General features: G+C 47.4%; 1 protein-coding gene across 5 annotated transcripts in view; it reads left to right on the top strand.

The window, feature by feature from the left end:
* The window catches only part of SLC35F3 (solute carrier family 35 member F3), a 457,576-nt gene that overhangs the window by 377,449 nt on the left and 66,632 nt on the right, over positions 1-13,495 (top strand). For 4 of the 5 annotated variants that reach the window (XM_072823035.1, XM_072823036.1, XM_072823039.1 and 1 more), the window contains 4 exons: positions 1,193-1,318; positions 3,364-3,556; positions 4,631-4,720; positions 9,870-11,352. In XM_072823035.1, the coding sequence (XP_072679136.1) occupies positions 1,193-1,318; positions 3,364-3,556; positions 4,631-4,720; positions 9,870-10,105 (645 nt within the window). In that variant the 3' untranslated portion in view covers positions 10,106-11,352. Of the gene's footprint in view, positions 1-1,192; positions 1,319-3,363; positions 3,557-4,630; positions 4,721-9,869; positions 11,353-13,495 lie in introns of those variants that run through there. The other variant, XM_072823037.1, reaches the window with a different exon arrangement.

Raw genomic sequence — 13,495 nt, 5'->3', positions numbered from 1 at the left:
AACCTCAATTCAAACCTCAGAGTATGGTTGGCGGCGGCGTATTATGTGAATCATACTTTCCTGTTTTTATATATATAAACGCTGACTTTGCCATCAGACAGACCTGAAATTCTACATCCCCTGCTCAGCCACATACCGGCTCTGGGACTTTGGGCAAGTGACATAATATCTCTGAGCCAACATTTTCGTGTCTACAAAATGAAATGAATGATAGTATCTACCTATTTTGAGGATCAAGTAAGAAAATGTGACCAATTAGTAAATGGTGGCTCTTTGAGATTGTTACAGGAAGCAGAGGTCAATTTTGAATGATCTATTAAGAGAGATAAAGCTCTCGGTGAATCCAGTAGTGGAAACACGTCCTGGCTTTCCTGTGTTCTGCCTACGGCACCCCCTCCTCACTTCGCACCAGCAACATTGACACAGCTCCATGACCACCTGAGGTTAGAACGTGGATGTATTCTCTGTGCACTTCTCCTTTGCAAAACATTATCCCAAGTAGTTAGCATCCTGTGTAATCGGACAGTTTTACTTTGCACAGCAGCAGGAACGTGTACATCTCCCAGGAGCATCCATTCATCATGAGAAGTCTGTATCTGGACAATAACAGGATTAAAGGGGGGGCCATGGGAGGATGGCTCTGCCACAGCTAAGAAAAGGAACAGTACCCCCAGGGTTAAGACACCGTAGCCCTTTGGCATGTGACACTCACTCCCTCAGAAGACCCTACTGCTGGCCTGTTAAGTGGAGCCAAGATCTGTGCCTTCTCTGTTGAGATACAAAGTACCCAAGAGCAAGATCACATAAGGTGCTTTCAGAAGGTTGGGCAGGAACCAGGGTCATTCCCAGGTTTGGTCTTTCAAACCGTGTCAGGGCCAGATCCCCCTGCTGTTGGCATTATGACCACCTCCTCCGCAGCTTCCAAGAACCACAGAGACCATGTGGAACCACCACATGATGCTGAGCCACAGCACATCTTCTTGCCGCCAACTGTTCCAGGTGGTTCGATCACGCTAAGCTTTACTCAGCAAGAACAGAAATTTGGTTTGTTCTCCAGAGAACTGGAAAGGAGAAGCCACTCTTCCCTTGTATCACTGACCTCTTCCGAGAGTGTCCATCTCATTGGCCCTAAGGTGGCCCGTCAGATTCCTCACCACCTCCCTCACCACTGGTTTCTCCCCCTTCTGTGCAGATTGTGGCTGCCATCCTCGCCATTGCTGGGATCGTGATGATGACCTATGCAGATGGCTTCCACAGCCACTCTGTCATTGGCATAGCACTGGTGGTGGGCTCTGCATCCATGTCTGCCCTCTACAAGGTAAGTGCATGCAGAATAAGCTCTCTGGGGTGGCCCATTACATTTGGGGCATCTTTGATGGCACCCGTGCTTTCAGATGAGCAGCTGTTTTCAGCATGCAGACAGACTTGCCGTGATGAGGCGTGCACCTGCTCTTGGCTTTGGCTCTCTAGACCTTTCCATCAGTGGCCATCTCTTTGCGGCATTGGGGATGAAATAGGTGGGAGAGGGGATGGGTAGCATCAGATTTTAGTGTAGTGGCTTCAGTGTTTGGCAAGGACTGGAGAAGGATCGGGACACCTGGGGGGCTGGCTCAGTATTTGGGGAAATGACTTCCCACCAGGTCTGACACAAAGATTTAAATATCTGGTGCAGCCTTGTCTTTGAAATCTTCTATCACATGGTTTTTGCAGCTACCAGTACCCAGCATGGGTCTGTATGCACTTTAAGCATTGCCCGTAGGCTGAATAAATAAGAGCCCGACTACTGTGACACAGAGATTATAACATATGTTTGACAAAATATTGGGAAACCCTGGAAGGCATGTCCCAACTGCAGCTCTGTTGGCATGGGGTTGGCATGTCCCAACCCCATCCTGGATCACCACCCCCTGCTCCCCTACCGCATCGTGGCACCAGCTGCTCTCCCCTTCTTTCCCTTTCTTCCTCTCTCCTTCTTTTACATCCATAGTGAAGAATGCAAATTTTCTCTGGTTTCCAAGTTGGGAAGCTGACCTGGATGATTCAATGATGAATGAGGTTTTAGCTTTGAGACTTACAGCCCTTCATGGATCCAGACAGTAGGACAGAGGAAATTAGGTGCAGTAGAGTGTTAGAGCGTTAGAAGAAAAGGCACTTTTTTCCAGCTGTATGTGTAACACATTTTGTGGTTTGGGGGTGAGAAATGACTGTCCCTTCCCACCCGTCATCAGCTCCCCGCCCTCACTGCCCACAGAGAGACGCGCACGAGCCATCTCCCTGCTCCGGGACACGTCTCACCAAGAAGAAGTTATAGCCCCGCACCACGCTGAGACTTCAAAGCCATGATTCAAATGCAGAAAATATGATCAGGCCACACTCTGCTGTACTCAATTAGCTGCCTGCTGATGGGAAGCAGGGAGCGTATGGAAATGCAATCCATGGTGAACACCAGTACTTCTGATTTCGACTCCCATTTCCCATTTCCTCCACTGCCCCATCTTTATCCAGAGGGGCCAGTGGGTGGAAGGCCGGAAGTAATTTACTTCTCTTTTTATGCTTCTTGCACAAATGCCCAGAAATACCTGAAAGATTTTTGAAGTGGCTGAAAAAGGAAGAGGCAGGCAAAGGAGGAGGGCACAGCAATGCAGAAACTCAGGTTGGAGTCAAATCAGTTCCCCGGTTGTGGATAGTTTGCTGAACACGAACTATCCCAGCTTCCCGGCCACTCCAGGCACGTCTGTCCCTCTCCCTCTGGGCCTCACACACCTGAAATATGTACAGACACAAACAGGTGCAAGAAATCAAATGGGGGAGCATTCCACTAAAACCCCTGCTGTTTCCGGAACAGAGGAGTGGGATGGAGCAGAGACAGCTGTGAGTGTGATTATCCCTCTACCTTCGATGTATAGAAATGGTCTTTGCAGCCAAAGCTCTTTTCACTAGGGGCGAGCTGTATAGTATGAAGTCAGGGATCCCTAAGAGGGATGTGTCATGCAGCCGCTATTCCTAATTTCTGTGGCTTCCCCATCTTCAGACACTCTGAAGCTGGGGTGTGATGTCATGAATACAACACAGACACAGACAAATGAAGCCTAGTGTGAAAGCCGTGACTCCTGAAGATGCCCTCAATGAGGCCAGAGATCCATAACTCTCCCGTGTAGGCGCTGCTGAGATGTAGATGTTTGTACAAGTGCAGGTAGGGCCGACCCCACCAGCCTTCCCCTGAAGGCCCAGCGAGGTTGCATTTACCTGTCACTGGCCTGCATCCCTGTGCTGCAGCCCAGCCTCAGGTGCATGCCCTTCCCCCATGGCAAGGTGGCTTCTGAGGCAAGCCTTCATCTGCACCTCCTCTGCTTTCTCCCGCAGGTTCTGTTCAAGCTCCTCCTAGGCAGTGCTAAGTTCGGAGAAGCCGCCTTATTCTTGTCCATTCTGGGTGTGTTTAACATCCTCTTCATCACCTGTATTCCCGTCATCCTCTACTTTACCAAAGTGGAATACTGGAGCTCTTTCGATGACATTCCATGGGGAAATCTTTGTGGGTTTTCAGTCCTCTTATTGAGTAAGTGGCAATCCTCCCTGCCAAAATCCCCTCGCCACATCCCCCCAACAGAATCCCCCTTCCATCAGAATCTCCCCCACCCCCATTCAGAATCCCTCTGTCAGGGACTCCTGGGTGGCTCAGGTCATGATCCTGGGGTCCTGGGATCAAGTCCCACGTCAGGCTCCCTGCATGGAGCCTGCTTCTCCCTCTGCCTGTGTCTCTGCCTCTCTCCCTGTGTCTCTTATTAATAAATAAATAAAATATTAAAAAAAAGAATCCCCCCCCCATCAGAAGCCATGGCTGATGAGCAGGACCTGGGCAGCTCCAGGGACATCTGGAAACCCAGGCCCTGGAGAAGAGAGGTGTTCCATTGTTATCCTTAACTTCCCAGCGCTTCCCAAAAGTAGTCTCTCCAAGTAAACCCTTGTAATGATAACCCTGGATTCTAATTCCAGAACCACAGGCACGGCAGTGGTAGCGATGGTCACTGCCGCTCTGAATAGTACTGTGTGTGACCTATTGATGACAAACAGTCCTTACAGGACCCGGAGGGAGCTGGCAAATTAATGTGCACAGAATTCTTAGAACATTGTCTTTAAGAGTGCGAGTAAAATGTTCTGTACAGTGCAAGTCAGTGTTCAGTAAATTTTATCAGTTATCATGACGATGAATAGAGTCACCACCATGACTTGCAGAAGGCTGGTCCAGGCAGGGAAGGGAGTCAGGGGTGCCTCCCCCACCTTCCATCTCAAAATGCAGAACCCAAAGCACCTGTCCATCCTCGTCCCAGCATCACTGCCAGCAGCAGAGAAAAGCACAGTGTTAGTAGATGGTCCCCGTCCTCTTTTCCAGTGCCTTCTCACTGACAGCCTTGTCCGAATTTCGTGCCCCTTCTTCAAAGCTCAAGGAAGAGAGGAAAGCTGATTAATCTGGATATTTGTCCCTAATCGCTGCCCAAGCTCCTTGCATCAGAGCAAAGGGCAGTAGTAGTAACCTCAGCCTCCCCTGAGAAGCTGGGGAGGGACAGAGCAGAGAGGATGCCAAATCCAGGGCCAGTAACGAATAATGCCCCTTTTCTGTTCTTTATTTCAGCATTCAATATTGTATTAAATTTTGGAATTGCTGTTACGTATCCCACTCTGATGTCTGTTGGAATTGTTTTCAGTGTCCCTGTGAATGCAGGTAAGCCCGTATAGCCTTCTCTCTCTCTGCTCCCAAACACACACACACACACACACACACACACACACACACACTCACTCACAAACCTGTGCCGGGGCTTGCGGATACACATACTCACTCGCACTCTTGCCGTGCCTGATGCGGAAAGCACGTTTGACCTTCTGTGTCGGAAGGTAGCACTTAGGTAGAATGTCGGGGTATGTTAAATCAATGGCATTTCTCCAGAGTGCGTTGCTTTTCACTATCACCCCAAGGTAGAGACGGTCTAAAGCCATCTCAGTTCTAAGTAGTGCAGGAACCAGAGATGAATGTCATTAATGCTAGGACTACGTAAGGAAAATTAGGGAGCAAGAAAAAAGTTTGATTTCATTAGTGACTTTCCAGGGGAGAAAATGGTCTCAGGGTGTGACAGGGGTAGCGTTTGCAAACTGAAGAAGCATAAACATTATTCTCCACTTCCCAGAAGAGCGGGAGCCCTTTGGCCAGTTACTCGGGACCTTGCTTTGTTTCTGCTTGGGGACTCCTCAGTGCACTCACTTGGCAGCTCTTCCAAAAACTTGTCAGCTGCCTCTCTCACCTCCTTCCTTTTCCTGGCTTATTCTGGTGTTGATTTTGGCTTCTCTTCCCAGAGCCCTTTCCTCACACCAGGTAGCCTTGCTCTCTTAGCCAGAGAAGGGTGTGTGAATCAGTTCTCTCCATAGCACTCACTCTCTTGGCCTGGCATAGCCCTCTCCCCCAAAGCCATCTCCAGAAGCCTCCTACTCCCAGGGTTTTAGAGGATTCACCTCCGAGGAATGGCAAACGCTTATCTTATTCAATGTGGCATCAATAAGGCAAAACAGCTCTCAATTTCCTAAGCCTTCTCCTTTGATTGGTTCCTCACCCATCCTGTTCCACATGTTCTGTGTATGCCTCACCCTGGCCCCGGACTCTTCTAGGGGTACCTCAGTGCCCCGGGGCATCGGGGCACTGTGCTCAGGCCAGCATTGAGTGCCCCCAACTTATCACTCCTCTGGGCCTTAGCTTGTCTCCCCTAAAAGTGAAGGCACTCAACATTTCAAAATTCTGAGAGCCCTGGAGCTCCTGAAGAGCTGGTAAAAAGTGGTACAATCTGCCAGGCTCCAGACACCGCTGCCTTCTGAAAAATAATTTATCAGCTATGCCCTATACCTTACTACAGCTTTATGGCCACAGCGATCTCATTGCAAGAAGGCATATGGCAGGTAGCTCTTAGGTGGATGCTCACTTTGTATCGCACAGCCAGGTGTTTGAGAGATTGATCAGAACCACTTCTTACTACTCACCTGCAACATAAGAGGTTTAATTATGTGTCAGAGAAAAGAATCACATTCAGTTCCCAACCGGAGCAGAGTCATTTTGTGGCTTTCCCACTCTCTGGTGTAGCTCACGTGCCCTGCTAATTGACTATCCACATCCATTGAATTAACAGAATGTTCTGTCATTATTAAAAATTCAAGTATTTTGGGACGCCTGGGTGGCCCAGTGGTTGAGCATCTGCCTTCAGTGCAGGGCATGATCCCAGAGTCTTGGAATCAAGTCCCACGTGGGGCTCCCTGCGTGGAGCCTGCTTCTCCCTCTGCCTATGTCCCTGCCTCTCTCTCTGTGTGTCTCTCATGAATAAATAAATAAAATCTTTTTAAAAATTAAAGTATTTCTGAATAACAGTGAGATAAAAGAGGCACTTTGTTTTTTCTTTGAGGCTATGATTTTTATTATTTTTTGTAGATTTTATTTAAATTCAAGTTAGTTAACATATAGTGTATTATTAGTTTCACGGGTAGAATTTAGCAACTCACCAGGTGCATACAACACCCAGTGCTCATTCCATCATGTGCCCTCTTTAATGCCCGTCACCCAGTTACCCCATCCCCCCACTTCCTCTCCAGCCACCCTCAGTTCGTTCCCTAGATTTGAGAGTCTCTTATGGTTTGTCTCCTTCCCTGTTTTTATTTTATTTCTCCTTCCCTTCCCCTACATTCATCTGTTTTGTTTCTTCAATTCCACATATAAGTGAAATCATATGATACTTATCTTTCTCTGCCTGACTTATTTAAAAGAGGCACTTAATTCCACAAAAGGGCTGCTAACAACAATTTTTTTCAGGTTTAACTTTTCCCGCTTTCTCTTTCTCTGCCCACCCTGTAGACAAGGAGAGAGTTAGGAAGGGGGGGTTAGGGAGGCCGGGAAGGTGGAGGACCATCAGGGAAGGACAGAGCCAGGCCACATCCTGGGCTGCAGGAGGAGGCCCACCCTGGAGACGCTGGCGGACAGCTGGCCAGCGAGGCGGTTTGCACAGTCTGCACACTCCAACTCAGCAAACTCTCTTTCACAAGATGATCGAAAAAGAAAAGCAGTTGGTGCCTTTTCTACAGAAGGCAGGCTCCCAATTTGTTTTGCCTGGCTTAATTAAGAAAACAGGGAAATTAAAAAAAAAAAAAAAGAGAGAGAGAGAGAAGGAAAGATGAAAACCTTAAGATCCCCAATGGTTTTGACCATTTAGCTAGGAAGAGAATGCTGAGGGGGATTTTTATTAACTGACATTAATCCTGCTTCTCATGTTGTTGCCTCACCTGGTGTGAGCCAAGGCATGAGCCATGTGCCCCGTGGACCTTTAATAAACATTAATAGTCAGGACCCAGGTGGCTTTAGAGCCTCGTGCTAATGATGTCCTGGGGCGGAACAAGAATTTATCTTTATTAGCTTCCAAAAACCAGGTTGAGTTTGGTCTTCAAACCATATATATGCATATATTGGGAAATAATGCTTTTAAATTATAAATATATCCCTGATGGCGATATATGAAATGCAGAGCATTTTCTCATGTGCTTGTTGGCCATGTCTATGTCTTCCTCTGTGAAAGATCTGTTTATGTCTTTTGCCCATTTCATGATTGGATTGTTTGTTTCTTTGGTGTTGAGTTTAAGAAGTTCTTTATAGATCTTGGATACTAGCCCTTTATCTGATAGGTCATTTGCAAATATCTTCTCCCATTCTGTAGGTTGTCTTTTGGTTTTGTTGACTGTTTCTTTTGCTGTGCAGAAGCTTCTTATCTTGATGAAGTCCCAATAATTCATTTTTGCTTTTGTTTCTCTTGCCTCCATGGATGTATCTTGCAAGAAGCTGCTGTGGCCAAGTTCAAAAAGGGTGTTGCCTGTGTTTTCCTCTAGGATTTTGATGGAATCTTGTCTCACATTTAGATATTTCATCCATTTTGAGTTTATCTTTGTGTCTGGTGAAAGAGAGTGGTCTAGTTTCATTCTTCTGCATGTGGATGTCCAATTTTCCCAGCACCATTTATTGAAGAGACTGTCTTTCTTCCAGTGGATAGTCTTTCCTGCTTTGTCGAATATTAGTTGACCATAGAGTTGAGGGCCCATTTCTGGATTCTCTATTCTGTTCCATTGATCTATGTGTCTGCTTTTGTGCCAGCACCACACTGTCTTGATGACCACAGCTTTGTAGTACAGCCTGAAATCTGGCATTGTGATGCCCCCAGCTATGGTTTTCTTTTTTAAAATTCCCCTGGCTATTCGGGGTCTTTTATGATTCCACACAAATCTTAAGATGATTTGTTCCAACTCTCTAAAGAATGTCCAGTGAGAATGGTGAAAATTAACAAGGCAGGAAACCACGAATGTTGGAGAGGATGTGGAGAAAGGGGAACTCTCTTGCACTGTTGGTGGGAATGTGAACTGGTGCAGCCACTCTGGAAAACCGTGTGGAGGTTCCTCAAAGAGTTAAAAATAGACCTGCCCTATGACCCAGCAATTGCACTGTTGGGGATTTACCCCAAAGATACAGATGCAGTGAAACGCCGGGACACCTGCACCCCGATGTTTCTAGCAGCAATGGCCACAATAGCCAAACTGTGGAAGGAGCCTCGGTGTCCAACGAAAGATGAATGGATAAAGAAGATGTGGTCTATGTATACAATGGAATATTCCTCAGCCATTAGAAACGACAAATACCCACCATTTGCTTCGACGTGGATGGACCTGGAGGGTATTATGCTGAGTGAAATAAGTCAATCAGAGAAAGACAAACATTATATGGTCTCATTCATTTAGGGAATATAAATAATAGTGAAAGGGAATAAAGGGAAAGGAGAGAAAATGAGTGAAAATATCAGTGAGGGTGACAGAACATGAGAGACTCCTAACTCTGGGAAATGAACAAGGGGTGGTGGAAGGGGAGTGAGTGGAGGGGTTGGGGTGACTGGGTGATGGGCACTGAGGGGGGGCACTTGACGGGATGAGCACTGGGTGTTATGCTATATGTTGGCAAATTGAACTCCAATAAAAAAAATTTTTTAAAGAAAAAATAATAAATTATAAATATAAACGTCATTGTAGAAGACGTGAAAAGTGCCAAAAATATCAAGAAAGCAATAATGTTTTTATCATCCTGCCACCCAGGGCAGCCCGGGTGGCTCAGCGGTTTAGCGCCACCTTCAGCCCAGGGCCTGATCCTGGAGCCCTGGGATCGAGTCCCACGTCAGGCTCCCTGCATGGAGCCTGCTTCTCCGTCTGCTGGGTCTCTGTCTCTCTCTGTCTCTCTCTCTCTGTGTCTCATGAATAAATATCATCCTGCCACCCAGAGGTGGCCAAAATTAAACTTTGGGGCATATGTGTCTGTGTTTATTTTATATATATATAATATATATATATATATATATTATATATATATATATTATATATATTTCCAACTGCCTGTTTGTTTTGTCTTTCATGCAAATCAATGTCTGAACTAAGGTGCCCGGTCAGTTGGGGAAGTGAAATGAAAGTGCCAGGCTTGGGATCCCTGGGGGGTCCAGTCGATGAGCATCTGCCTTTGGCTCAGGTGGTGATCCTGGGGTCCTGGGATCGAGTCCTGCATCAGGACCCTGCAGGGAGCCTGCTTCTCCGTCTGCCTGTGTTTCTGCCTCTGTGTGTCTTCCATGAATGAATAAATAAATATATATTTTTAAAAAGCCCCAGGCTTCACACCAGAGCGGTGTTGTAAAATTCAGAGGCAGCCCCTGCCCCCAGAACGCAGCCGCCCCAGGAGGGTTCTGGTGGAGGAAGACCACAGCGATGCTGCGCGCCTGGCCCCGCCGCCAGGTAACCCGCCGCCCCCCTCTTTCCCGCAGTGGTGGATCACTACACCAGTAAGATCGTCTTCAACGGGGTTCGGGTCATCGCCATCATCATCATCGGCCTGGGCTTCCTCCTCCTGCTCTTGCCCGAGGAGTGGGATGTCTGGTTGATCAAGCTGCTCACCCGCCTCAAGGTGAGGAAGAAGGAGGAGCCGGCGGAGGGCGGCGCAGACCTGGGCTCGGGGGCTCAGAGCAAAGCCAGGAGAGCGCGCCCCTCCTTTGCCCGCTGACCTCGGCTCCTGCAGAGCCCCGCGGCGCCCGCTCCCGTGTTAGGGACCTGGAGGTCTGGTCCCGACAGGGGACCCTCAGTTTGGAACGGTGTGTACATACCTGTACAGTTCCGGTAATCTGCGGTAAGTTATACGGTATTTATTGGCATGTCCAATTTGCTTGCACTTTTTCCACATCAGACCTTTCACCTAAGGGTACCAATTCAAAAGGAAAGAGGAAAGAGGAGCCTCTGGGCCCTTTTGAAATGAATGTAAAGCCGGTTAAAATTATCCTTGCGTAGATTGTTCGGGATGACAAGAGGCGGGGCAAGTGGTTTGAAACTTAGCAACTGCAAATTACATTGCACACTGTGATTATTTTTCAGCTATGGTAGGTCCTATTTTGTTTTATACCAGAGCTGTACTCTTAATTTTAAGGGATTTCAAAGAACCAAAAGATAACTGTAAGTTAATTTGGGTGGATGGAGGGATGGAGGGATGGAGGCAAAGAGGTGAAGTAGAAAAGCAAAGAGGACTTCAGAACCCACCGACCGTGGCTAACCTGGGGTGGCAGGTGGAGGAGGGCAGGCCCGGCCAGGTTACAGAAAGGGAAGGAGGAGTCCGAGCCCCCCGCTGGCCTGCTCTTCCGTGTGTGCAAGATCGTGCAAGAGAAATTACAGTGCCTTCTACAGAATTTTTGTCCTTACCTACGTGAAGCGAGGTGACATTATAAGTCACTGGCGCCGTCTTATCATTTCGATGTACAAATCTTTAGAAACAAAACTATATATGTGTGTGTATGTGTACAAAAACGACAAGCTGATGACCAGTGTAACAGAACATGGTTAGCAGTGTGCAATGCACATACAAGGTAGACTACGCAGGACGTGAACTGCTGGTTGCTTTTACTCCATGACCACGATCGAAAAATTATCTACTGAATCTGTACACCTTTTTATGAAACTTTTAAAGCACCAGGCTGTTTACTTATACAATTTAGATCTGCCAGAAAATTCTATCTGTGATAGATCTGTCAAGAGGGACACAGGGGGTTAGAGTTTACTATTTTTGAAGTTTACATTGTTACATATGAAATGGAAACCTTATTTTGAAATGTTGTCATAACCCAATGGTGCACTCTGTAACCATGGAGTCTTTCGTTTCGTAGGGGGAAGGGGCATTCCTGACCTGAACTTTTTAGCAAATTATTATTCTCAGTTTCCATTACCTGTTTGGCCAAACAGATTAATAAACTATTTAAAAAAGAAGCATTTCGAGCTGTGTTGGTGGCCACTTTGCTGCAGCCTTGCTGTGCCGCTTTGACCCTCGCCTTACACTTTGCTCCCAGCAGGTCCCACCCTCCTGCACCTTCATCCAGGCACGACAACCCACCCAGCCACCCTAGGGGAAGAAATTCATATTGTAACAGCAGTGGTGACTGTCCCAAAAGTAAAATGCAAAAACGGTCAGCTGGGCCTCATAAAAGAGTCTTGAGCGGCATTTCCCTCTACTGTCTTCTCATTGTCTCCCTGTCCCTCCCTCTAGGGGCTTGCCTCACCCCCAGCCCCTGCCACCCCACTTGGCTCTGGGTGTTGCTGCTGTGTCTCATTCTTCCGCACAGACTGGTTCCTCAGCTCTGCTGGCTCTGGGGCCCTCAGAGCTGCCTCCAAGTGGCAGCCTCAGTCCCGGCGTTGACATGGTCCTCCAGCTCCACCCCGTGCCTCCCTTCCACCTGAGCATCCCAGCCTAGTTCTAGCGCTGTAGAGAATTTGGGTAGCAGCCCCAGTAGCATGTACACTTCTGTTCCAGGCAGCTGCAGCCAGAGGCTGGGAGGCCCAATGTTTCTCATCCTGCAGCTGCAAACAGCAGCGTTCTCTAAGTGGGACGGGGCTGAGCAGAGAAAGGACGGAAAGCCTCTTTTAGGGACATCTCATCCTTCCAGCCACACCTCTAGCGACCAAACACCAGGCATCCCTTGCTACATGGGGTCAGAACTGGTGAGCTGAGCTGTCCAGAGCAGAGAGCTCCCTGCCTGGTGTGTCCAATGTGTGCTGTGAGGGGGATCCTCCCCCATCCCCTTAGTGGAGCCTGGATGAGTCACCTCCATGACTCTGTCTGGGTTCTAGACCCCTCCAGTTACCTTGGGTGGGCAAACAAACATCCCCTACGTAAGCCATGACATGAAAAAGTTTGGAAACCGTATGCCCGAGTAGGTGTACCTCATTCTCCTGTTTGGCATAAAAGACATAAAGGCATAAAAGAATTAAAGAATTGGAAGCAGAGCTTCAAAGGCATATTTGTACACTCTGATCATAGCAGCCTACTCACAGCAGCCAACAGGTGGGGGCAACCAAGTGTCCATCAGCGGCTGAATAGATAAGCAAAATGTACACATAATGGAATGGTATTCAGCCTTTAAAAAGGGGGGGGATTTCTGACCCCATGCTACAACATGGATGAATTTTGAAGACATAATACTGAATGAAATAAGTCACAAAAGGCCAAATCTATGATTCCACTTATATGAGACATCCAGAATAGTCAAATTCATAGACATGGAAAGTAGAATGGTGGTTACTAGGGGCTGGAAGTGAAGAGTTATCATTCAGTGGGGACACAGTTTTAATTTCATAAAGATTAAATGTCCTGGAGGTGGACTGTGGTGATGGTTGCCCAACAATGTGAATGTGCTTAATGCCATTGAACTGTATGCTTAAAAATGCTTACATGGTAAATTTTATGTATATTTTATCATGATAAAAAATACTTGGAAGGTAAGGAATGTGAAATAAAATGGTTAAAATTCTCAGAATTGGTTAATGTTCCTTTCAGGAATCAGGTAGGGGAGATTTGAGAGATTTCTTTCCAGAAAGGATACAAACCACAACCTCCCACCCCCACCCAAGGCAGGTTTCCAGGACTGGGATGAGCTGTGGCCAAGTGGAAAGTGATCTCTGGAGAGAAAGATCCCAGAAAAGAGTCCCTCCCAGTGGAACCATGGGGTGACTTGGGGAAACAGCCTCCATCCCCGCTCTGTCTGGGGAATCGTCTGCCCTCTAGAGGCCAGTCTGGATAGCAATGAAAGAATTCTATTTTTACTCCTTTGAGGAGTCCAAATGAAGACAAAGGTACAAAGAGGATAAGTGGCCTCTGCTGCTGACCAAGGTGCCAAAGACTCACGGAGCCTCCGCTCCTACCTTCTTTGTCAAAATATGGTCATTTGGAGCCAGAGGACGCGAAATGACCAGCTGCCTTGCCACAACCAGTCAGAGCTGACTCTAAGGACTCATACCTGCTCACATCTGCTGTGCAGATGCTCAGGATAAAGAGACTCAGGATAGAAGAAATTGTTGCCAGAGACCTACCACCCTGTAGAACAGGTGTGTTTCCAAATCTAGCCAAGGATGCATA

The sequence above is a fragment of the Canis lupus genome, chromosome 4 (genome assembly GCF_048164855.1).
Source record: "Canis lupus baileyi chromosome 4, mCanLup2.hap1, whole genome shotgun sequence".
Taxonomy (NCBI): Eukaryota; Metazoa; Chordata; class Mammalia; order Carnivora; family Canidae; genus Canis; species Canis lupus.
Note: the sequence above shows the minus strand (reverse complement) of the source record. Positions and strands in the feature narration are given on the sequence as shown.